Raw genomic sequence first — 27,718 nt, forward strand, 5'->3', positions numbered from 1 at the left:
CCTAACTGCTACAGTGGTTAGCACCGTTGACTGTCATGCCTGAGGGCTCGGTTTCAAATCTTGGAGAAGGCGTGGATGTTGGAGAAGGCATTGGATGTACAGGGTCGGTGTGGCATGGCAGCACTCTAAGTATGCAGTAAGCTGAAAGTCCTCTCGTGTGGTTTTGGTGGAAAGGTAGTGCTCTCCATCAAAATTGGGGACAGAACTGAGCGAAATCATACTGTAATCTGAATGGTGCTCAAGGCTGTTGCCAACAGCAGGAGTAATCTAGTGCTCCTTGCCAAGAGGAATTTCGTGGATTTGAGCTGACATCAGACAAGTGTGCAACAACACATTTTAAACAAAAAATATCCAACTTCTGCTCTCTAGACTAATCTGAAACCTACTGTATTCTGAGCTGTGCTGTATTAAAAAAAGATATTGGTTAGTCTATATTTTAGGGTGCCCCTTGCATTATCGCCAAGTTGTTGTTTCATTTATGGTAAACTGAGTAATTTAATGTTACGGAATCCCTATTATGACATGATTGGTAGTGCGATTGCAGTGAGATTGGCTGATGCAAAAATACTTGTAACGGCTTATTTATGTATTCGATGTTGGTTAGGAAGAACCTTGCTTATTTTGCGCTGTGCACTGTAAATGGCTGTGATAAGATTAATTAGAGGTTTCCGTACGATTTAGAACGAAAGGGAAAAAATCATTAATTGGCTGGTGTGTAAATGTACTTAATAGTCATTATAAGTGTCCTGTTTGTATGAAGGAAATGCATACGGTCGAACGTAAAGATTGTTCAGATGGCTTTGTCCGACACTACAGAGGATGTTTTTTATTCTTATTTTTGTAAATTTATGTGGCGGCAGCAGTATAGACATTCTAGTTCAGATCATTTTAGAAAGTTTTTGTGTGCTGTTAAGTAATTTTGTGTGCTGTAGACTACAGATGGGAATACGTTATCTAATTTACACAGTACAAAAAGGAAATATCAACTTATTTTAAAATTCATGTTTCTTCGGTATGTACGACGCACAGAATTTACAGAAATTTCTGAATAAGTTCAATATTTCCCTTTTGAAGTGCATAGATGAGATAACGTACATTTCCTTTTTTATGTTATTTCACTGTTTGATTTAAAATGCAGTTTATTGAGATTATATATTTTTTGTTTTAATTATGTTTTATTGCATTATGTTTTGGACACCATTTACTGGGGCGGCACTGAACGTAAATAGGAATGGCACAAAAAAATCGCCAATTTGCCAAGGGGTACCCTGAAATACATTTTTACCGAGGTATTTTACACAGGTTGAAAATTTGTTTAAAATATATTTCAGGGTAGCCCTTGGCGAAAATTGGCAACTATTTGACACCATTAATGTTTACGTCCAATGCCCTCCCTAGTAAAATGTTGTCCAAAACATAATTAAAACAAAAAATATATAACCTCAATAAACAGCATTTTAAATCAAACAAGGAAATAAGATAAGAATGGGTATACATGTTATCTAATTTACGCAGTACAAAAAGAAAATATCAACTTACCTTATTTAAAAATTTATGTTTCTTCGGTATGTATGACACACAGAATTCCTTAACAGCACACAAAAACTATTTAAAATTATCTAAACTAGAATCTGTATACTGCCATCATCACATAAATTCACAAAAGTGCAAATAAAAAATATCCTCCATACTACTGGTGGCATTTCTTTCAAAAATCAATTTTTATCCCACATATTTTCCATATAGTTGAAATGAGCTCCAGTTTCCAAATCCTTTAATCTTACTGCGTAATTTATCAAGAGGTAAACGAAGCTATTTAAATTCACACACCAGTCAATCAATGTTTTCTTTCCCATTTGTTCCAAACCATTTGTCCCATTCTTTCAAACTTCAGGTCAATCATACCACCAGCAGGCATTTTATGGTGCAAAGCACAAAATAAACACATCCAACACATAAATAAGCTCTTACAAATATTTTCCCAACAGTCAAAAACCTCTGTTTATTTAAGGGCTGTTATATTTAGTGGCAACAGTTTGGAAAGTGAATCGACATTAAAAGTTTTCAACGCAAAATGCCAAAACGAAATTAATAGCCCTTCTGGGCTAATGACCTTCGGGGTTTAAAAAAAAAAAAAAAAAAAAAATTCTACAAAATTCATTCCTTAAATAGATACACCATATTTAATTCATTTAACAAAGAATTTGTATATATCTCACTTAATGACAAAAACTGTTATCTGTAATATTTCATAACATTTTTTCATGTTGTCAAAAACATGTCTTAATAAGAAAACAAGTTTTATATAAAATTTTAATTAGTTTTCAACTAAATGTACAAGTGACAAATTTCAGCAAATCAAGAACATATTTTTCCAAATGAATATACATTAACCTGTCAAACGGAAAACTGTGCAAGCTAAAAATTGTCTTTAACAATACAGCAATCTTTTGCTCGATATATTTTTTGAATTTACTAAAGTGCAACCTGTTTTCACTGGACACAAAATGTATGTCATTTAGTATAGAGTCAAAGAATGCCAGATACTAATAATAAAATTTTGATAGCAAATTTCTATAAGAAATCCGAGGTAAGAAATAAATATCTAATATTTGTAGGAATAAGCAACATTTCAAAATACAGAAACAGAATGCAAAACCCATATTCTCATCCACTATACAAGTAAAGCTGTTGACTGTACTCAGTTTTTAGTCAATCATTATGAAATTGCCATTATGGAACAAGAGTTTAAGATTCCCTCGAGTCAATTAGTGACAATTTACTGAATTTACATGAATAAGAAATGAATCATAGCAATTTTATTAATCAATAGTAAGCATATGATTTGCAATATAATTATAAGCATATTCTTTGGGATATGAAAAATACAACCTATAGCTGCCACCTTTGAAATCTTAAGAATCGTGAGATTTTTGTGAGAAAACTGGGAAATCACAAAGTTTTCACACTGAGAGGCAACATCATTTCAAAGAAACTCTAAGCTTACTTTAATTCACTTTATAACGGATGATTCAGGTTACTGAACTAGTTATATTCAATTCTGATGTACAGGTTCTAAATTTATTAATACTTATCTATATAACTGATCAACACTAGATATTCTAATTTTTAAGTTCTTTGACTAATTTCATTTTTTAACTAACACTTTTATACTGAGAAAATCATGAGGAGTGAAGAAAAACTTTAAAAATAACATTAATAACTCCTAATTCTTTTTATTTTCCTAATTCTCTCTATTGCTTTTAGTTAATCAAATAATAGAAATTACTTATATAATTTCATATTTTCACTTTTCAAAAGTTTACTCTTACTTTCAATCGCTTACATGACAAACTAATACCTGCAGGCAAAAAGAAATAACTTTTAAGGTATTACCATAGATGACATGGATGAATTCAGACATCAAATTGAAATTATTAAAATTCCCTTTTTTTAAACAGAACTGCCAAGTTATGAAGGGCTGCAGATTTTCCCACAAATTCCAAGATAAATTTATAAGAAATTATAACATCTCTTCTCCAATGCCTACTCTCATGGTGTACATGACAGCTTATTCAACTGGCAATTAGAACATCCGTGGTTAAAAGTCTGAATATTTCATGGTTCATTACTCCTGTTACTGGCTTTGAAAATATGGATCTCGAGCAGAGCTTAAATTGCACCAGAGCCTGGCTCTGGTACTTATTAGTTCTTGAGATAAATTCTAATTCTAGCCAGAGCATACCAGAGCCCTAAACAAGAAGGCTTCAGCACTTATTTTATGTAACTGAACAACAATTTCTGTAGAAATTTGATCTCAAAAATTTTATTTTTAGTAATAAAATCATATTAAATATTGCTTATTAAATTTTAATTTATCTCTTTGCATTTTATTTAATTTTAATCATTTAAGTACTTAAATTATTAAATTATTTTAATAAATAATAATAAATTAATTATGAATTCAATCATGATTATTGATTAAATAATATTAATGTCAATTAAATAATTATTAATTTGATAATCCTTAACTATTCAATTTAAAAATTATCAATCATTTTAATAATCATTTTATTCATTTATTTATTCTTGTTCCTCTTTGCTGATGGTCTTCCATAAGGCTCTGGCACTTCTACTTTTACAAATTAAGCCCTGATCTCAAGTCTAAATGGTGAGTGACTACAACCCGACTTATCTCAAAACGAGCTCGACTTCAGCGGTTCTACCTGCCTTTGGAAAGGTATACCATCAGTGTCAGCAACTGCCGTGGAAAAAGTAATTTAAATGCTGATGCTCTAAGTCGACTACCAGCTACTCACTGGTAAGACATTTAAACTTTAAAGAACATTTATGTATAATTTTCTAAAAACATTTTACTTTTAGATTATATAACATCCAGTATCAAATATTTTGAACTTTGCTATATTGATACGGTAATAATGTGAGCAGTACTCAGTTCCGATTACGCATTATTTTGTGTGAGGGAAATGAGAGATCATGGGATATGTCGTGATATTAATGAACGAATTACGGTTCTTTAATCGGAAAAGGGGGGAAATCAGGAAAAAATCTGGAAATTTTGTATTTGGTTTATTCTGTGTTGTGTGAAACAGTGTTCGTGAATTTTTGGATCCCATGGCCGTAACTAAAGAAAAGTTTATCGGACACGTAATCAAGATTCTGAAGAAGATTAGGTAAGTTAGTATTTTTAATTATTTGTGGATATTATTTTTATGCATTGTTCTAAATGTAAGGTGGAAGTAAAGGAATTTGGTATTATTGGGAAAATTGTTATTAGCAATGATTTAGTTTAAAGTAATTAGGATTGTAAGGTAATTTTTATTAATTTAATGTATGTGCTCATTTATATTTTAAGTAGTGTTTTTGAATTTAATTATATTTTAATTAAATGATAGTTATTTTGTGAATTTTATGTTTGTAGGAATTTGGTATACGTTTAAGTTGAAGTAAACGTGCATGGAAATAATTTAAATATTTGACACTAAATATTTGTAATGCTTGCGGTATGAATTTGTTGGTGACGTGTATAATATAATAGATGATTTAGAGGTAAAAGTTTTTGGATATTTTATTTATTTTATATGTGGAAATGTTCATATTTGGAAAGGGTATAAACTTTTTCGCGATCATGTAATTTCATATATGTTCTTTTACCGAGTTTAAAGATTCAGAAAATTGTCATGTATTTTCGTGAAATTTTTGTAATTTATGAGAAAAAAGCAGTGTACATGGATATAGTGAAGAGTGTGCGCAATGGCATTTTTCATTTTTGTGTAATTCTGGGATGTTTTTTTAAGTAAAAATAAGTCGGCGTGTACATGGTTTATGTGTATGTGTTATTTTGAAAAACGCATAAGGAGTATGGTATTGTTCACTTTTTCCCAATTTTGCAGTGAATATTTGTCATGATTAAGCAGTTTTGTTAGATAAAATTTCTAGCATAAGTGTAATTTGACTAGTAGATTGTTGGAAGAAGTGTTCAGTAGATAAAAAGAAAAGAAACATGTCTTTACTTCGTGAAGACAAAATGGCAGCGGGGAAAAAAAAAAATAGAGGGTTGCTGTAGGAGAGTTGGTCGGCAAATTTTCGCCAAAAAAACGCCAAGTTACCATAATGTAAAGATCAACCATGATTTTATTAACATTAGGATTTTATATAACATAAGGTTTTAAATATCTGTGTTTGTTTCATATATGATCAATTTCTTTTTAAAAAAAGATGTTCATTTAGTTACTTTCAGGTAAAGTACTATATACATATATATTTTTTTTTAATCACACAGACTGACCACTTACTTGCATGGGGAATTATAAGGCATTAACGCCCTCTGTGGATAACAAGGACGGCAGCAACAGCAAGATGCAGAGAAAAACAGCAAAACAAGTCGCATGGAACGTGCTGAATTTTTTTTTTTTTTTTTTCTTTAAGAAAATCTTAATAACACATGTATGAGTAGTGTATTTAAAATACAGTTATTGTGTTGTGTTACTGTGAATAAAATTTTTTTAAATATAAGTTTTTTTTTATGAATGACATCAAATAATGGACGAAAAGGATCCCCAATCATCGGTCAAGACAAACCAAAGCACTGATCTAGACTATCAGCATTCAAGAATGCTCAATGTTCTGTTATAATATCAGCCATACTTTCAACAGATGTTCGATGTAAATATTTAATTAGTTTTATTAATACAGGGTAATTCTGTTTTTTCATTATCTTTCAGCCGAAATACTTGTATTTTAGCCAAACCTTGGCAATATCGCATTTTTTGTTTTTGTACAATACAAACAGCAAAAATATTTTTTTTTTGCATAAAATAAATTCCATATTTACTTAGTATGCACATACAAGAAATTTGATCTCTCATTAAGCTTTATACATTCTACGATCAGTCTTTATATAATTTCATTTTTATAATATCTAAATGATAAATATGTTCCAAAATTAAATCTGAGAAAAATAATGAATCTGCATTTCATAAAAACCGGATACACCAGACATGAAAACTCAAAAAATCCTGAATTCTGGCTATATCTAGATTACAATCAGCTTTATTGTAATTTGACAAAATTCCTAAAATGCCCTAGCCTAGGATGCAAATACAACATTTTTCTATCTATTTTAAGGGAAAACAATATTATAAAATATCTGAAAAATATGACAGGAACAGCTAAGCGAGAAAACACAAAAAAAGGATGTTGTTAAAATTGTTAAAAGTGAATTTTAGTAATACCACCAAGGAGAGAATATGGATGCACCCACGGATGCATGAGGTGAAAAAAATGTTTAAAAAAATACTAAAAAATGTTGCAAAAGTATTTTGCTGGGATTTTTCTAACACAAATGGAAGAATTTAATAACTTTCTTTGTAAAGAGAATATTTTCAGTTATTACGAAATGTGAATTTATTATCACATAATAGCTTAAAAAAAGGCTTTTATGAAACAGAAAAAAAAAAAAAAAAAAAAAGATTAAACAAAATTTAAAAAAAAATTGACAAGCATCGCTTATTCTCATTCAGTTTAAGATATATTTACAAATTAAGGATAATACTACAGATTAAAAAACGAAGCAACAAGCGCTCCTCAATGTATAAATACACAAATTTTCTAAGCAGAGCAGCTAAACTTTTCTGCACACAAATTACGTTCGCTCAACCCAAGCATTTTTGCGGCAATTCGTATCCTGATATTATATAAATAACCGCAAATCAAATTCAATTACTTACAAAATCAAATCATAGTAAAAAGATACGCATAGTTAAAATGAACGAAATTTGACAAATCTGCAGAAAGGAACACACCCATACCTCATGGTGTTTAAAGCCATTCTTCAGACCGCGGCTCAAGCCATTTGCTTCATGTTTCAGCTGATTGGTCATGATGAGTGAATAAGTGGTTAGCTTTCGAGCAATGCTTTATGCTGCACTTTATTAGCATTTTGTGTACAATATTATATTAATTAGTATTGAGTTACTTCCAGACGAAAAGTGAAGGCCGGTAGGCCATGCCTTCACCACAGGCATTGCTACTGGTAAAAAGGAGGAGTAGGGTTGAGACAACCCTTAAAAACTAAAAATTTTTATCATGCTCTCTTCACGTGTTCTTATTAATTAAGAGGCATTTTTTACACCTAATTTTTACTGAATTTCAGTTAAATAATGCACATTATATTTAAAAATGCCAATTTTTAGAAGAAAATTTTACATACTTTGAGAAAGTATCGGGAGGATGCAATTTTTATTCTGTATCAAATCCCAAATGGAGGGAAATAAGTATGGTTTCGTTTCGTTTTGAAATGCACAGCATCTTATTATATATATATATATATATACTCTATAAATTCTAATGGCTAAAAGGAATATACTATCATTTTTAAAAAATAGAAAATATTTATCGCTTAACTCGGAGCAAAGCAAAAAGTTTATAGTTGCAATAAAATGCATCTATCCCTCTATCCAGCATAAGATTTGTAGCGTGTGAGTTATGATTTCAGATTAAGAAATTTAATTTTCTCTGAAATACCAGCAAGGAAACAGAATTTACATTGTTCTATATTTCAGTTATAATTGATCGAAAACCCAAAGTCAAATCCTTAGTTCTAATAAAGCTCTAATGAAGTTTTCTGATTTCCATTATTGCATAAATCCAAAATTAGATTTATAGCGTCATAGTTATAGCCAAGGAGGTTAGACCTCCTTGGTTATAGCTGCATGCAGAACACATTACAAAAGAAGCGATAGAGTTGCCAGACTTTTAGTGAGGAAACAATATTCTTCTGTCTAGAATGCATGTCGTCACAATGACTAGAAAATTGTGATGTTCTTGTGGAAATAGAAGCGGAATGCAACAGAACTAAACATCTTCTGATCCATTTTACAGACAAATTTGTATGCGTGTTCTTTTTCCCTTTTCAGAATACTGAGTCAGATGTATACTGCGACTGTAAATAAAATATGATTTAGAAAATTTCGCATTCTGGTAAGATTAGGTGGAGCCTATCAGGTTCTACCACAGCGGAACATTGAAGCAGTCTCTACTTGAATAACGAACTTTCTCTTGGTGGATTGTTTGACACGCGGAAAATAATTTAGGATTATTCAGATGGCCACTGTAATCATCTGCTTGTTAAATATTTATTTGTTCTATTTTAAGCAGGTTAGCTTTATGTAGTTATAAACGATATGTTCGTAAGGGGCAACACTATTTAACTTCAGCTTACTGTTATTTTAAAAAGCTTTCTACTTCTGTGTTTGTTTTCATCTGATGATCTGGAAAAGTAATTTTCATCTGAAACCAAACCGCCTCATTAATAACTCACATCATGTGACATGGACTTTTGCTGCACAAGCGTTCATCGCACATCCTATCATACTATGAATAAGAATTGCAGTCTCGTTTCCCCCCCCTCCTTTTTTTTATTTATTGCTCCAATACATTTTATACATTTGCTTGCAATTTTGTGTGTTTTCAGGTGAAAACTGGGAATTGCCATAGTCAATCAGATGCCTTCATGAACTTGTATTGATCCTTTATGACCCTTCATGACTTGTATTAACCATAGCCCTTTTTCTAACTTTCTATCTGAATCCTTCCTGAGATTAATCATGCAGAATTATTTAAAATTAGACTCCATTATGGCATTTGTTTACAAGAGCCTAAATATGTCCAGTAAAATTCCCAATAATTACGACATACAGAGAAGTCGGAGAGTTATCCTAAAAGAGTATTTTTTTAAATTTATGTATAGAATGCGGGATTCTCTTGATTTGCCTAGTGCAATATATGAAGTAAATTAAGTCTAATTAAAAAAAAATAAATATTCTTTATTTGAAAATCTTTGATGCGTGATGTTTCTTTATTAAAGTCATTGTGAAACCTGGGGTTCAAAGGTAGATTAGTTTAGGAGCAGAAAATTCACCGAATTTTCGGACTGCATTTTCAGCCGCCGAACTCTCTCGATATCAATGAGTTTTGCTTACTTTTTGAATATTTCAAGGATGACAGATGTATATACGCGAAAATTAGCCCAAGAAGCCTAAAGAAGTCTTTTGCAGTCCAGTGGGTATGCATGTACATATGTGCGTATGTGTGTATGTAGACACATATATACATACATACACAAATTTGTATGTATACATACATACATTTCTTTATCTAGTCTCGCTAACGAAAGAGTATCCGTATTTTTATATAATGAGAGGATAAAACTGAAACGTGTCTGTTTGGTATTTAATTAAGGACTGTCTACCGTACTGCATAGCATTTTAACAATTTGTTAATAAAGCTTTATTTAAATATCAGTTTCATTTTAAAACGCACAGAATCAAATGCGCCGTTTCAATCGTTGAAGCCACAAAACTCTGACAGTTTGTTCCATGCTTTTCTCCGATGTTTCAATGGACAAATATGAGTCAATTTCTGTTAAAGCATTCTCCAGGAAGTCATTCCTTTTCCTTATAGGCGCATTACTTGTGTGCAAAATAATTCAACCCGGTTTTCTTATCTTTTATTTGATTTCTAATTACTCTTTTTTAATTTTAAAATTTATCTATTGCGTTAATCTAATTTTATAAAGCTTAAGAAACAAATTTTTTTAACTTAAATGTATCGCTGCTTGCAGTATTAAGATTTATTTAATTCTGTCGTTAAAAAACGAAGTAAGCTCTTTTATTGCTGATTAACATGTACTGTAAATAATAAAATATAAACTTTTTACTTCGAGTAATATAAAAGAATAAGTTACAATTTTATTTCCTCACATCGCACTCTTTGTTTCGTTCTGTGTTAAGAGATGGCGGCAGCTTACCGAAGTGGCTCTTCAAAGCACTTCTGACGTCATTTATTACGCTGCTGTGGTTGGCTGCTTCAAGAGTTATGTGGGTGAGGCTTGTATTTCTTCTAGTGTGGTAGCTGTCTTTTACTTGGGAGCGCGGAAGCGTGATTGCTGTAAGAGGTACTTTTTTTTAAAATCATTTGCTTATATTTTTGTGATCAAAATACGCAATAGTGCTGGAGAATTAAATTTTTACTTAAGAACATCTGTGATTACTGTGCTTGGTACGATATTTGTGACTGATTTTGTATTGTATTTGTGCGTAAGATTTTGACAGGTGTTTTTTTCTTCACGTGTCTGCTTCGAATAAGAATTAAATCCCAGCATATAATAAGGTTTACAATCAAGGAATATTTGTGCATGCTGTGGTTTACTTTATGCTTAAAATTTGGTGTGGGTGAAAGGTAATTTATGGTTAAAGATAGCACCGCTATCGTGCAAATTATAATATGCCGGGATTGAATTGACTACATTTGTGCTTGGATGTTTGCTTACAAATCCTGGAACTGATAAGGCAACCATCGAGTGTTTTTTTTTTTTTTTTTTTTTTTGAAGTTGAGCTGTAATTTATGATTTTGAGATTACATTTTGCTACTAAGTTTGTATCAGTAGCAACAATTTATGATTTTTTAAAATATCTCTTCCCAGATTATCAAGTTTTATAATGTTAGCTGATAGTTTTCATAATAGTAAGTTCGTTCTGTTGCTTAACTTCTTCTAATGCATTTAAATCTAAAAATTTCTTTCAAGCAACGTAGAGGAAGTTTATATTAATATTATGAATAAATTTTTGCCAAAACAAGTTCAGCTTTTGTTGAAACAGATTGCATTCAGTGTTGAATTTATTTTCTAGTGCAATCGGTATTATCCGTGAAAAAAAAATGCGTTTTATTATTTGTTATATTTGTACTGCGTTATATATTATAATCTTAGATATCAAAATATGCAATAAATAGTATCTTAGTTGTAAAGAAAAAAAAATTACGTTAATCATTTAAGGGTATGCTTGTGGTAAAGTGTACTGAAAAATACATGAATTCTATTAAAATATTGAGTTTTATCACATAGCTATCTGTTTATAGATTAAGTAGGGTATTACATAATGGATTGGTAAATATTTAACTAAATTTCTCATCTCAGGCACCAGTAGTTAAGAAATTTGATAGACTAAAATTCATTAATAATAATAAACTATCTTGTATTTTTTAAGAGAAATATTATGACTTTATTTTGAAGATGGAAGTAAAGAATTCCATGTGTTAAAATATTTCAGCTTAATTTTGGTGAGACTGAAAAGCTTTAAATTTAATTTTGTTATTGGTATCACATCTGTGTTTATTATAAATAAATTTCTAATATTTTCTTCTCTTTTACATGTATTTTTTTGATAAAGTTTACATGTATTATTATTTTTGATAAAGTTTACATGTATTAAAGTTACATGTATTTTTTTGATAAAGTTTGAAAATTAGCAAATACAGGTTTCTATTAAAATAATTTTTAAAGTAATAAAACAATAAGGAAATCAGAATTAATATTCATGAAACTGTCGAGGAATTACAAACATAATAATATTTTCTTTTTGTATAATACTGCATTTTGATACAAGTTTTAAAATATTCATAATTTATGAGTCACGTCTTAGAACTTTTTAGCTTTCCTTGACCTTCTGGTTATGAGTAGTATTTTTTTATTACTCACATTCCTTTTACTTCTGCATGGTATTTAAATAAGATAGAATTTGCTGCCAGATTTGTATCTCCTTACCTCAGAAGGTCATCTGCAAACCTATGTTTAGAACCTGGCAGTCACTCAATGCTGATAACTGAAGTTTTTTAGTTCAGTCACCAAGTATGAAATCGGTTTTATGACTTTTATTTTCCATTAGTTCATTGAACTTATATAGCATATAATATGCAGATGATCATCAAATGCAAAATGCAAGTTTTTAAGGTTACACCTTAGTTTAAAATACCTGAGCATTTGATATTTTGGCTTATGATGCAGTGTTCTTTCAGCAAGAAATGAGAATCTAGAGAAATAATAAATTGTAGCTTTATCCATTGTTTAAATAACTTTATTTATTTTTTGTAAGATTAGTAGCATAATATTTTTCATTCATAGTAATTAATGTTAATTTTTAATATGTTGTTTCAATGATTTTATTTATTTAAAATTCAGCTTGTGAGTATGCTTCATTGGTAATTTAAAATTAAGTTTTGACTATAATATTGATTAATAGCTTGCCATAAAGGGGAAATCTTCAAAGATTTGTTGTTTTGAATGCTTAACAGATACATACAGTAAACAAGGCATGACTATTTCCTCAGCTTGATGTTTGGAAACACACTATGAAATTCATGTTATTTGAAGGGGAAAAGTTTTAAAATGAGGTTGTTCATGGCATTTTGGTGATCATGTTTGCAAATGTTTCTTTTCTTTATTACGTTTTTATTTTGGTTTTATAGCTAATTTATATTTCTAGGTGAATAAATTTTTATTGTAGGAATTATCATCGTCTAATAGATCAAGTTTTTAAATTCTCGAATATATACTATTTACAATTATACTGAATTTGAAAAAATTCAAATGAGATTAAATGCATTTATTTGTAGAAATTAATGAAGTTAGCTTATAATTTAGATGTTTTAGTTTTTGTAGGCTTGCTAACTTACTGGAACTAAATCTTATATTATAACTAATGTTTTTAATATCAAACCTAATTTGTCTTAAAAATGAATTACAAAATTCAATTTTCGAAAAGCATTGTAAGTTAGGAAATACTGAACTCTTAATGGATTTTTGTAACCAAATATTTTCCTTAATTTTTTATTAGTAACATTACCTCTCAGATATAAAATTAAAGGAACATTTTTTAATATTTATTTTTCTTTCTTTGTTTCTTTTTTTTTTTAATGACTATAGAATATTATTCTGAATGTCTACGGCAATTTCAACAAGTTTGGCATATTTACATACCAACGTGATGTTTATTATTATTCTTCAAGTTATAATTCAGACATAAAACCTAATTTGTCTTAAAAATGAATTACAAAATTCAATTTTCGAAAAGCATTGTAAGTTAGGAAATACTGAACTCTTAATGGATTTTTGTAACCAAATATTTTCCTTAATTTTTTATTAGTAACATTACCTCTCAGATATAAAATTAAAGGAACATTTTTTAATATTTATTTTTCTTTCTTTGTTTCTTTTTTTTTTAATGACTATAGAATATTATTCTGAAGGTCTATGGCAATTTCAACAAGTTTGGCATATTTACATACCAACGTGATGTTTATTATTATTCTTCAAGTTATAATTCAGACATAAAAGTTGTATTTTCTTGCATTATGACAGTGTAACAAATACTTCAGAATATTAACGATAAGTAATCTCAGTCTAATAATACTATACTTTTGTTCATTGAAAAGGTGTTTTGGACTACTCAAATTAAAAATTACTTCTCAGCATTAATTTTATTTACAATGGCTATAGAATTAAATTTCTTGTCAGTGATCTTAAACCACATAAAAATGCATATGCTTAGTGATGTAAATTCATAAAAATTCTCGAAAAAGTCCTTTTTAAATACATGTGAATTACATGTGATTGTTAATGTGTGTTAAATACATGCGAATGTTCCAGTGGAATTTTTTAAGACCTTAGATCTATTTTGATTTATCTTGCACTAATTTTCCCTTCGAAAAATTTTGTTTATCATTTCATTTTCAAGATCAAAGTGCTTTAAAATGAAATTGTCACAAGATGACAAATAAAAAAAAGGCTTAGAAATGCCTGAGAATCAAACAGAAATGAGCTTTTTTAAGTATGAAAAATAAATACACAGTAATTGAAAAATAATTTGTTAATATCCACTATTTATGGTATTGACACTATTTATGGTTTTTCATACTTTGATGTTATTTTAAAAATATTTGGACTTCTACCCATTGCATTTTTTCTTTCTTTTTTTTCTTTAATCTCGAATGATATTTATGTATGATTCATTTTTGTTAAACTACTCAAATGATATTTATGTATGATTCATTTTTGTTAAACTATTCTTTCCGAATCTGTCATCCTTCAGTATTTTAGATTTTCCATTAAGAGTAGTTTTAAAGTTGTTGGTACTTAAGTATTATTCCATCAACAATGAAAGTTGGCAGTCAAACGTTTATAGGTTAATTCCTTAGAAATTGCAAGTAATTTCAAATTATTTTTATTTTTTTAATTATTAATTGTTTATTATTTTTTTAATTATTACAGTACCAAGTCAATAATCCCGACTCTTTGGGACTTCAGCAATTCCGGATTAGGGTTTTTTCCGGATTATAGATTATCAATTTAAATCTGGTAAGATGGCATGCAGATATTATACAATTAAAAATATGAAACTAATTTATGAAATAAATTATAATGTAAAGGGTATCAAAATTTAAAAAAAAAAAAAAAAGAGCTTAATATTTATTTGTTTACTTTATTAAACATTTCTTTCAGTGTATGTTGTTTAAGATGCTTCCACAAAAAGTTCCCTTTTTCTTTTTGCTTATGTCACATATACAGTTGACTTTCCAATGTCGTACTCCTTGTATAATTTTGAGACGGATATGTCTTTATCCATTTTTTGCAGCAATTCCACTTTTTGTTTGATGGACATCGAAACATGCTTTCGTTTTGTAGATCTTTTGGCAGCTCCACAATTGGAAACTCTTTTTAACATAATCGAAAGTTCAAGCTTAATTTTTATAAAGTTGCTTTAACAGTCTGCAAAAAATAATAAACCTGATCCAATTAGAAGATTAAGAAACAGTGCAATCTGCAACATTAACTGAAATGCCTTAGAATCAGTAAAGATAATTTTAGCCTAGCTTATACCGTCTGTTATACATTAAACATGTGTGCGTAAAGCACACAAAAAATGTTCGTGGCTTTGAGGTCCAGATTACGGACTTTGTACTGTATTATTTTTAATTATTAATTTTATATCTTAGATCAGTGAGGAAGCACTTCTACCTATGTTTAAATTTTGGAAATCTCATGAAGCATGTTTACACATAGCAAAGGCATGTCATCTAAAATTCAGTATTATTTTAAAATACGGTACTCATCTGTTATCAGGACCAAATTCAGAAATGTAAGAATGTATGGATATATGTATAGGTACGTGTGCTCATGTATGTATGTATGTGTGCACACACACTCATATGCGCATGTACATACATACTTTTCTGAATTCTGTCCCAGTAGCAGGAGGTTTGTATATCAAGAAGGTTCTGCCCTTCTTGATATATGAACAAATAACTAAAAAAGTATAAAAATTTGATACAGGGAAATAAATTTAAACTGTATGTTTGTTTTTGAAGAAAAATTTTAATCCCAACATTTTAAAATTATCATTTTTTTTTTTTTTTTTTTTTGCAAAGCCATTGATGATACAGTAGACACTACTTAATTTCTTCAGTTACAGTAATATAAACAGTATAGAAAGATTTCTTAAATGCAAAATAAGTATTTATAGTTCTTAAATAGTACTTCTTAAATGCAAAATATTTCAAAAAATTATAATTCTAAAGAATTTTTATTTAGAAAACTCTTCTTATAACTAGCAGCACATGCAGAATTTGTGAGGAATGTTTGCAGTAATTTTATATAGTATGTGGAACTTTGGTGTAGAGATTGTATTTTAGAATTAATTTAAAAAATTCAAAAAGACCCTTCTATATTCATTTTCATTTTCCCTTGCAATAACAGGAATAAAAGATCTTGAAATACTTTTCTTGTATCGAGAAATTATCCATGTTTTGATGGAATAAAAAAAAGTACAATAAGTGTATATAGCTATTGAAATCTCTTAGCGATTTCTTTGAATGTTTTACTTTGAATAAATGTTTTTTCTGTTAAATAAAATTGAGTATGCATTTGAGAATCTTACTGTTGATGTTTATGTGCCGCAATGATCCATGTCCCCCTCTGCCCCTGTTAGTTAGAATCTGGGCACAGCCTGGCATATATAGTTTCTATAGTTTCTCCTTAAATCTGAACAAAATGATGTTGAAATAACCTAGTAATAAGCAGTGAAAAGTGTTATTATGAAGTTATTTTTTATAATGACTACAAAAATTTGTTAAATTCACATTATCTGACCAGCACTCCTAATATAAGTCGGCAGATGCTGGCAACTACTTTTTTACCAGTGAAAAACAGTACCCATTAAAAAAAATAGTGATGCGCTGAAAATTATATGAAACAGCAATGAATTTATAAAATTAAAAATGCCATAAACATCTATAATTAAATAATAAAAATTACACAGAACCAACATCCGATAACGAAGCATTGAAACTTCATAAACAGTAATAAATTCACTAAATTAAAAATGCTACAGACATCTGCTGTAAAACACTTACCTGTCTATTTTCTCAATTTATATTCACTGCGACCTGCTGTAACTTAAAAAAGAATCAGGAAATTACAGAATCACAATGCAACTTGGCACTGCTCTCCATGTGCACATCGACCTGCTTTAGCTTTTTAACAAAAGTCAGGGAATACCACAAATGTTACCCTCCAATTCCCAAATGGCGCACATCACCTAGTACTCATCTAATCATTTGTAGGTTACCATTTAAAATACATATTCCGTAAATCCCGGATTGCCTCCTTTCCTAACATAGCGCTTTGCCAAGTGATTATTTTAAATGCTGTGTGGATAATGTGAAAGTACCAAAAGTTTTCCTAAATATAAGTAAAGTAAGGAAATGTATTCATGTATGTATGTGTGTATATGAGTATACATACATACCAATGTATATAAGTGCACACATACATACACTTCTGAATCCAGTCCTCATAAACAGAAAAGTACCCAATATTTTTGGTGGATACCAACTTCACAGGTATTCACTTGATTGTATTTTGTGACCTCTACCTTCACCCATTCTATATGCTGAAAATTCAATCTGAAGAACTGCTCTTTTCACATTGTTGAACACTGTTTCCAAATTGGTCTTCCGCAGCATGTCAGTATATCGTGTATCTTCATGCCACATATCCAGAACTTCAAGAATTAAATTTTTCTTCTGTTTCTAATAAGTTTTTGAGAATCACTATTTTCTGACAACAAAATAATGATTTCTGAATGCAGAAATTGATTCAATAGATTTAAGATGATTTGTGAGTTGGTCTAACAATCATAATGTTTGTCATCTTGACCAACTCTATAGAATGTACCAAGGAGAGATGTCAAATTAATATTTTTGTGATAATACAGTAACTGTAGTAGCAATTAAAGATATAAATGGCTGTTTCACAAAATTGTTGGGTTTCATCTGAGGGTATATCATATCATAAAAGATTGGGAAACACCTATTGTAAAGGATGTTTGGGAAAAATCCTTGAGAATGTTGGAGTGTTGGACGCATATCAGTTAACACATTGAGCTCAGTGTTGAATTTGTTGTCCTTTCCATTCAGCTGGTGCGAGCGATTAAACGATTAAATGGTGCAATGTTGCAGGGTGATCCGAGACTTCATGCACTGAGTAGAGCTTATCTGTTGGTAAGATTTGTCGGCTACTGACATACAAGCCCTGCCTGTGCTTGACAAAGCTCGTGGTCACGAATGCTAATACTGTCGGCCCCGCGAACTGATGGCAGCCAAATGAAAATTTCAGGGACCGACGCTGGCCAAACGAAATTTCCAATGCAGGCCACATGGAAAGTTCGGACCGGCACCGGGCTCAATGTGTTAAAGGGCAGCATTCCAGTCTTGCTATAAAGTTGGAATTGGCATATACTTTGAGAAAGGGTTAGAGATCACCTTTAATTCAGATAAAATCTGAAATTTTGCCTTGAATAGTCAATTTCCTGTTATCAGGACCAGATTCAGAAATGTATGTATCAGAGTATATAAACATATACATACCTACATGCATACATGTACAGAATATATATTTCTGAATCTATTTCCGATAAAACAGAAATGTATCCATTTTTGTAACTGGAAGTCTGCCAATGACCGATGGTTGCATAAATAAAGCCCGGGTCAGCACTCTTTGAACATGGTTTATAATTATGGGGGCTATTTGAAAACTTTTGTGACCTTTTTCTTAACGATATTATACCAGAGTTTTGTTAACATCAATATGTTTGAATCTGCAGTTGGACAACTGTAGCTTTAATTTTTACTTGCTTTTATGAAGTAAAAGGCCTTATCAGATTAATTAGATAAAGTCTTATTATCAGATTTCAACAGAAGCATCTCCATTTTGACCGTTTTTTGCATGGTGTCTGTACATACGGATTGAATAAGAGACATTCAAATTCTACAAAATGGATTCAGAATAGTTTTTTTCGTAATGTCTGTACATATATATATTATATGACTCAAAAAGGATTAGCCATAGAATATTGAAATTCTTTGTATGGGGTTGCTATAACATCTAATTGTGCACCTCCCATTTTTATTGCACTCAGCAAAACCATATACAGTACAAAGTCCATAATCCGGACTCGTCGGAACTTCGGCAATTCCGGATTATAAATCATCAATTTAAATCTGGTAAGATGGCATGCAGAAATTATACAAATAAAAATATGAAACCGTAATTAATGAAATAAAGAACAATTATGATCTGAAGGGTATCAAAATTTACAAAAAAAAAAAAAACTTAATATTTATTTGTTTACTTTATTAAACATTTCTTTCAATGTAAGTTGTTTAAGTTGCTTTGTTTTTTTGATAATACTTTCTATTTAATTCTATAAACAGACATAATTTCTTGTTGAGTTATAAAGTTCCACTGTTCAAGTCCTATAATTCCTGTGTTGAGAATACCGACTAACTTGTCAATCGAAATTTTTTCGTTTTCAATAACCTCTGTGTCACTTTCTTCACTATCATAAAAGGTATATCGAAACATGCTTTCTCTTTGTAGATCCTTTGGCAGCTCCAGAATTGAAAACTCTTTTTTGACATAATCGATAGTTCAAGCTTAATTTTTATAAAATTGTTCTAACAGTCTACCAAAAATAATAAGCCGGATCCAATTAGAAGATTAAGGAACAGGGCAATCTGCAACATTAACTGAAATGCCTTAGAATCAGTAAAGATAATTTTACTGATTATCTTACCTTTATTTTTGCAATCGTTGATCATGGTCATATACTTACAATTACAAGAAGTGGTTTAAATGATGAAGATATTAGTTTTTTGGGCAATGGCAAATTTTAAATTAAAAGTTCGGTAATAGCAAATTAAAAAAAAAAAAAAAAAAAAAAGTTAATTTTGGATAAATGACAAAATTTAACTTTTAAAGCAATCTCCTGGTTTCTGTACTTATATTAGGGAAAGTTTTATACTCGTTATGAAAAAAGAAAATTATAAAAAGTTTGAATCCTGCACAACAAAAATTAACAGAGATATTTAATTGCAGTTTTTGATGTCGTTTTCAGCTTGCTCTGAGGGATCGGTTAATTGAGTTAGAATAATTCAAGGAAATATGTTTAAATGAATGAAATGTAGCAAAAAATGCATATAATTTAATAGGCCGTGCAAAGAAGTCATGGTATCCTTATCAGATTTTTTTTTAGTGCATTAAAATTGCTGCTGGCAAATATTATTTCAATAGAGTTCATTTGAACAAAGTTTTTCTATGAGATTATCATCTGCAAAGTGTCTTGAATTTATAATCTTTTGTTTTTGTTATAATTGGTTGAATAATTTTAAGAAAATTCTCTTTTTAGTGCTAAGTAATCATGATGATGGATGGTAATAATTATATGGAGCAAGAAGAGGAGTGGGAACGAGAAGGATTATTAGATCCAGCATGGGAGAAACAACAGCGAAAGGTAAGATTATTTCAGCTGTGTTTCCTTTGTTATTGAACCTTTAATTTAGAATCTTGAAATATTGTCTTTTGAAACTTCTGAAAAACCAGCTTAAATTTTTTTTACAAACTGTGTGAATGTATTTTGAGATATTTGAGGGTAAACTACGTCTGGCTATTGAATAATGGTTAAAATACTTTGGCAGATCAGGCCTACTTGTGATTCTTGCTTCATCATCTTGAATTTGAAAGAAGCCATACCATCTTATCATTTCTAGCAGCTCTAATTTAGAAATTAAGCAATAGCATAGTCGCCCAGACAGTATTAAATTTAGTTGTTAGGGGGAGCCTACTTACTTTACCGAAGGGCTTGGGTTCGAATCCAGGAGAAGACAGGAATGTTTTTAAATATAATAGTGTTGGTGTGGCATGACAGCCCTCTAAATATGCGGCCACCAGAAAATCCTCTCGTGTGGATTGGTGGAAGGGAAAAGGGGGAGAGACCCCTGGATCGGTTCTTGCTAGGCGTTCAAACTGACCCACCCCAGGCTGCTGTCCCTCAAAATTGGAGATGGAAAATAGAAGTCCAACCTCTCTTTGGAGTAGGTTCTGACAACCATTGTTCCATGTAATATGGGCAAGACAACAACAACAACATATGAATATTGTGGAGATAAAGACTGATCCGAAAAGGGAGCTCAGGAAAAGAGTATTTCACATCTTGAATTTTATTTGGAAATGAAACAGTGTACATGTCGGTCATTTGATAACCAGTGATTCAATTTTTTTGGCATATTTATAATTTTTTTTTTTTAAATTTCTACTGAAGGAGGGTGTTTGTATCCCTGCTATTGCATCCTCCTGTTTAATGGTTGCTTATAGTATGTGTAATTACTTGTTTACAAGTATGGGATGTAAAAAATTATACAGGATTAGAAAATTATCTTACTGTCAAATAGAACAAAAGATCACACTTCATAATTTTGGGCTAAACCTCCAAGATGTTCTGTTTATGTTAACGTTTCCGAAAATGCAGATAATAGTGTTTAGACGATTCATAAAAATTTCTTGAAATTTTAATCATCTAGTTCAGGAAAATTGCAAGCAGGAATTCACATTTTTATAAAACCTGAATTAAAAATGGAATTACTTAGGAATCTTATTAGCACATTACTCTATTAAAAATAATAAATATAACTTTCGTCATGCTTACCGATATATTTATAAAATTTTATCAAAAACATTTTGTATATTATTAAACAAGTTTTAATATGAGGAATTTGCTAAAATGTAGATCCTTCAAGCCATTTGGTTCTTTAAATTGTAGAAGTTTAAAAAGATGTTTTACCATATAATAGGTAAGTGTGTTTAAATTGCGTGTTCCGCCATATATCTGAATCTGGCATTACATGGATGGACCTCATACCTTCGTGTTAGGTTGGATGCAGGGAAATCATTAAAAAGCCCTCAAAAAGAAGTCTTCGTTGAGTACTCTTGAACTTGCAATGGGACCCCATTGCACTGTGACAGAGTTTAAAAAACTTTGAACTCTGTCTTAACATTCCTCACTAAGCCAACAACTCGGGGTCAGTAAGTTCGGTTGTAAGTAAGCCTATTAAAGAACCTGTCTCTACCTACTCGGATGGCCTAAGCCCCTACTGTCCAAGGCAACATAAGCTGCCCTTTCTGGCCATAGTATCAGACTTCACGTATTTTATACCCCTTTTGCGGAGACTTCCTAGGTACAGATCCTAGCCAGCATATTAGTTGATCCCTAGGGTATAAAATAGGCAAACAAAATAGGTAAAATATAGGCTTGGAGAGACATGGCATGTAGAGAAAAATATATCTTGATTGCTAATTGGCCCGATGGCAAAATGGCAGCGAAGTTGAATAATCCCATTCCGATTTTAATGGGATGTCTTCCTAATATTCAAGGTGTGTTATGAAGATGCCCATGCTGTCTGCTAGTCAGTCACTGTTTGAAAAGACAGATTTCTGTGGGGATACCTCTGTGCAAAGGAGCCCATATACGGATTAATTTTGTAATTTAAACGAAGCAACATACTTAAAGGTATAGACAATCGCTATGCTGGTAGGATTTCCCTTTGCTTTGTTAGTCAGAGTAATAAACTAAAATTCTAGTTTCACAAAAGTACCCACACCTTTATGAATGTTGCTTTTTTCATGTTAGGAACTTATCTGAGTACTTGTCGTCTACAGTTGCCTTGGCGAGAGGAAGGGGAGTTTGTTGCCAACCCCTCAACTGTGACATAAATTGACAGTGGTAAATGATCAATCGGCAGTTCATTTAATATCTATACAATACAAGTTATTTAATGTACACAGGCAGAAGGAACTAAGCATAAATTTGTATTTATTACGGTATTTAATACATCTTGTCATAACATTTCACCAGTGGCTGCTGATAATGCCTCAGTCATCATATATATTTTCGTTTTCCTTGATGGAAGTAGTGAGGATAGTGACTGTTTTGCATTGAGAAATTGCTATATTGAAACAATATAATTATAAAAAATAACTGTCTACCAGGAGAAGAGCTTTCACTATTAAGTCTAGTTGATGGTGGTCGCTATAGCAATAGAAAAAATAAAATTGATCGAATGTTGTTTCACAGAATATTATTATTTTTATATATGTGAAGATATTTTAGACTGCAGTATAGTTATCTGAGGCTGCAGGTATACATATTTAATGTCTAAAAACATCTATCTTGAAAAAAAGTAGATTAAATTTCTGAAAAATGTTGCTAGTCTTAAATCATTTGCCTTAAATCCAGTAACTAAGCTGCCAGTTTCATTTTGATATAGCTTCAAAGCAAAATCATTATGTGTATGCGCTGATAACAACATAATCCAATTTGTTCAAGTAATAGCCTAATCTAATCCATTTGGTCATGCTTTGGTGAATGCTTTTAGAAACTGGACCAAACAATAATAATGAGGGGGGAAGGCAGAAAAGAGCCTAGAAACTAAGCTTGGAAGATATCAAAGTGTATGTTAAAATTGTTTAATTTGAATTTTAAAGCAACAGACCAAAATTAAGTCTGCTATCTCAAAGGTTTAATTAAAAATGAATAACTGTGCAGTGCTTAAGTAACAGTCTGCAGATTCATATTATAGATATCTTGAAGTATAACATAGAAGGAATGTATCTATCTCGAATAATTTAAAAATGACTAGTCATAGAACTTTTATAAAGGGGACTGCCATAACATCTAGTTGTGCATCTCCCCTTTTTATTACATTCAACAGCACCAAAAGCATTATATGTGTATGTGTACCCACCCCTTTTACTCGGCCTTTATTTTCGCAGTTGTTGGTCATAGTCATATACTTCCAATTACAGAAGCGTTTTAAATGATGAAAATATTCAGATTTTGGCAATGTTAATTATATATATATGTGTGTGTGTGTGTGTAAGATATAACAAACTACGATGGCTGCTTTGAGAAATAATTGGCGACCTGAAGATTTAACTATTCTAGATTTTATGCTCTTCCCCTAAATTCATCTGTTTTCCCAAATTCAAGATCTTTCCATACTACGTAACACTAATTGATAAAGTAACTAAAAATCAAATTAACCAATCACAGGTTAGCTGTACTTGCACAGGTTAGCACCTAATCTAGTATAAATAGCTATGAACTGCGTAGTGTCTCTTTTTTGCTTCTTCAGCATGTCACTCAGCATCACTTTTGACAGCATGTCACTCAGCCTCTGCTTAGCTATTTGCCATTATTTAAAATGTAATTCCATATATAAAATTATGGGACATGTTTAGCACCCCTAATCTTCTTCTGGTTATGAAGATAATGTGCTAAGATATTCGTCTTCCAAAAATAAATGATGTTTACCTATCAGGCTGGTCGTGCTTCTTCCGAAATTCCATTGGGTCATTCCACTACGTCCCAATTTGCAATCACCTATGCAGCAGTATTTTTGGTCATGACTATAACATGATTTTTTTTTAACCTCCCGCCAAAAATAAAATTATATATATATATATAATTATAAAGCAATTTTTTTGAAAGCAGAGATTTTTGTAAAAGAGATTTCAATTGATTTCAACGTTCCTCCTTCTAGACGAAATGATATTGAAGTTGATTGGATTCCTCTTCTGTTTTGTTCTTTTTTCATTAAATTTCATTAATTTTTTGAATTGGGGTATTGCTTCTTTAAAAGTTTTGGTTTTAACATTTTTTAAATTCTTTGTTGGATTTATAGGATTATTTAAAGTTTATTAATTATGGATTTCAATTTCTGGTCTTTGTGAAAAATTAGTTCTAAATTTCTTATTTTATATATATGTATGTAAAATTTGATGTATCAACTTTGATCTATCAAATTAATTTTAGACAAAAAACGAATTCTAAGTTTTAATGCAGTCGTCCGGCTCCTATGGACCTCTGGGAAAGTTTCATACGTGTAGTGAAAATATAAAATTGTAATAAGTTCGACTCCCGTACGGCGAAAATTGATCGGGATATTTACCGTAATTTCCGGAAGAAACGCCGCGGCGTTTACGTGTTTAAAACTTAAATTTTCAGCGGGTGCGGCGTTTCTACCCATGCGGCGTTTAGGTGCACTAAAAATAAATTTTTCCTATGGTGGTCATTGTACATAGTTTGGATGGCCTTGTCATTGTGCATAGACTGGTGCTGTTCCCACACAAAAGACTACTCAGTTGCTTTTTGCGAACGTTATTTTGTTTACATTCTTTCCCTTGAACAGACCTACATGCCTTATTCACCCTAAACGAGATCTCAGAACAATAACATTCTTCCTTCTTTCAAATCAACATTCTCATCAGTTTGAATAGTCTCTCTCCTCTGTCATTCGATGAATCTTCCAGGACCCACCTTTCCTCACCCCTGCCTTTTCTGCAATTTTTTTCAAAGGCGGACACGACTCCACCTGCCTCGCAATAACGAACTCTGACGTATTTCCTCTTCAGCATGAATGGATTTTTATTGGCATTCTGCCAAATACAGATCCCATCAGTTTGGGTACAAGTACTTGTTGTATAGTTTTTAAGTAAGAAGGGAACGGAAAATTTTTGAAAATGTCTCTAAACGGCATAGAAGCTATACATTTCTTACCTTTAATTTATTTTTGAGCTATGGTTTCATTTCATGCATTTTTCTTAACTGGTATGTCATATATCAGGACTTAGGTCGAGTTTTTGCATCTATACGGTACACGACAATGTCAGGTCGAGTTTTTGCATCTATACGGCACACGACAATGTCACGCGCAATTTAATCTATTGCGGCGTTTACGCTGATGCGGCGTTTCTGTGTAATTTTAATTTTTTTCCCGCCATTTTTCTCGAGTGCGGCGTTTACGCTGATGCGGCCTTTCTTCCGAAAAATTACGGTAATTTCAAAATTTGCAGTTTTTGATGTCATTTTAACTTGGCTTGAGGGATCGATTCACAAAGGTAGAATAATTTTAAAAAAAAAAGTTTAAATCAAGTGCAGCAAAAGATGTTTATAATTTAATAGGTTACAAGGGAGTCATGTTGTCCCCCATCAGATTTTTTTTTTTTTTTTTTTTTTTCCTAGTAGGAATAAAAAATCTGAATCTTTAAGTCTTTTAATTATATTGCACTGTAAATTAATTAGCGTCATTTAAAGGTTTTTCTGGTTGGTTGTTCAAGGTGGAAGTTAAAAGAAATGCATATGCACAGATCGGTAACCGTTCAAAAATCGCTATGTTTCAAATGCGAAAAGTTTTACGAACTGAAGAAATGCTAACAACGAACTCGATCGGAAAACTATTTTATTTTAAAAGTCAAGCTAGAAGGAACGCATATGCTGAGATCAGTAACCATAAAAATTTGTTTCGTGGCAATGCACAAACGTGCCAAATCAACATTAGCGGCAAGGCTGCGGCAAAAGACAAGTACACTTTGCACAAAAAAATGGGAAAGTTCTTTATCTTCCGTTCTACTGGGTCGATTGACCAAATTTAATTTGCTTTTTTCATGTCTCGAAAGCACGACTAAGGATATATATTCAGTTTATATATAGTATTGTTCTAACATAGATATTTTGACATAAAATCGGACTTTTCCTGAAATGGCATATATTTTTTTTTTTTTTTTTCATATTCCAATTCTAGGACTAAAATTATGCCTAAATATTAAATTGTGTAAAATTACACGAGAAACTTAGCCAAAAATTTAAAAGTTTACTTTGGGGGCACTTTTTTGAATTGTCGCTAAGAATTATTCACCTGGAGAAATTCTTAATTTATGGTAACCTATTATCCTTTCCCTTTCGTTGCACACGAGTGGAATAAAAAGATGCTTCTTTCATTTTTTCAAGTAATTTTAACAAAATGTAAACCGCATTTGGCGTTATTCTCGCTTATAATAAATGTGCCAATTTCAAAATACGCCTGTACATAAATTCACGTATATATCTTGGGTAATTTCGAATAAAAAACTCTTTAATTTTTTGCAGGTATGCCTAGAAATACATCTACTTTAAAATGGTAGTAAAAATTTTATAGGATATAATAGAAAAGTTTTTAAAATTGCTAAAAAATAGAAATGTAAAAAATAAATCAGAAAATGTCTACGAATTTTATTTCGATTGAACTTAAATTTGGAATTGTGAAGGAAGGAATCAAGTAAATTTAATAAAAAAAAAAAAAAAAAAAAACAGATGTAAATGTATATACGAAATTCAATTAACTTTGAGGAGTCAAAATTTTGAGAAATAATATTTTAAAAACTTCTCATGCGAGAGTCATAGAATCGAAATATAAAACAAAGTTTGTATGTCGTTTATTGGAACCTATATTGGAACAATGCTATATATACGAGTCTAATATACATCCTTAAGTCGTGCTCTCGGGTTATGAAAACCGGAAGTTAAATTTCGTCAATCAACCGAGTAGAACGATAGAATTGTCCCCTCCCCTTTTTTTGGCAGAGTGTACCCCCCCCCCCCAAAAGTGTGTGAAAAATTGTATGATAATTTATTTTTGTAATATATGAATAATAATGTACTCCCTGCTTATGAATTAAACTGACAGCTAGTTGTAATATAAACTATTTATAGCGTTTCACAATTTAATCGGAAAGTGTAAAAAAGTATGGTCGAAATGGCTGCCGACGAATTTTTGGAATCGGGTACCTGTGTCGAAACTCAACTCCTCGCCGTTCCGATGGAGATAATGTCACGAACAAACAGACAGATGTGCGTAGATTTTAATAGTATAGATTACTAGGATTTCCTTCTGTTCCTTTTATTTTAGGAGAACTACAGTATAAGTTAAGATTTTATTTATGTGTTTACTTACTTTTTAATATATAATTTAAGCATAAAATTGGCTTTCCCTCCCCCTTTGCGACCCACACAGAAATCATGCCTATTTGGCCCTCTCAACGTGAGTTATCTTATAAACCAGCAGAATTTATTTATTTATTTTTTATTTTTTTAATTTTTCAAACAGCTTTCAGCCAAATTCATGGTAAATGACAAATTTTTCAGACAGATTC

General features: G+C 31.0%; 2 protein-coding genes across 7 annotated transcripts in view; one reads left to right on the top strand and one right to left on the bottom strand.

Moving 5' to 3' along the window:
• The window catches only part of LOC118205966 (serine palmitoyltransferase 2-like), a 149,736-nt gene that overhangs the window by 68,455 nt on the left and 53,563 nt on the right, over positions 1–27,718 (bottom strand). The window contains exon 1 of one of the 2 annotated variants that reach the window (XM_035378254.2): positions 7,332–7,559. The exons of the other annotated variant lie outside the window; for it this stretch is intronic. Within the exon in view, the coding sequence (XP_035234145.1) occupies positions 7,332–7,403 (72 nt within the window). The 5' untranslated portion in view covers positions 7,404–7,559. Of the gene's footprint in view, positions 1–7,331; positions 7,560–27,718 lie in introns of those variants that run through there. 2 annotated transcript variants of the gene reach the window in all.
• The window catches only part of Actn (alpha actinin), a 148,730-nt gene continuing 131,355 nt past the window's right edge, over positions 10,344–27,718 (top strand). For 2 of the 5 annotated variants that reach the window (XM_035378209.2, XM_035378239.2), the window contains exons 1-2: positions 10,344–10,477; positions 20,103–20,207. In XM_035378209.2, coding sequence (XP_035234100.1) covers positions 20,115–20,207 — 93 coding nt within the window. In that variant the 5' untranslated portion in view covers positions 10,344–10,477; positions 20,103–20,114. Of the gene's footprint in view, positions 10,478–10,558; positions 10,582–14,626; positions 14,714–20,102; positions 20,208–27,718 lie in introns of those variants that run through there. The other 3 variants (XM_035378217.2, XM_085826787.1, XM_035378222.2) reach the window with 3 other exon arrangements.

The sequence above is a fragment of the Stegodyphus dumicola genome, chromosome 11, assembly GCF_044657685.1.
Source record: "Stegodyphus dumicola isolate Sdum_Otavi_A_Nest chromosome 11, ASM4465768v1".
In the NCBI taxonomy this organism is placed as follows: domain Eukaryota; kingdom Metazoa; phylum Arthropoda; class Arachnida; order Araneae; family Eresidae; genus Stegodyphus; species Stegodyphus dumicola.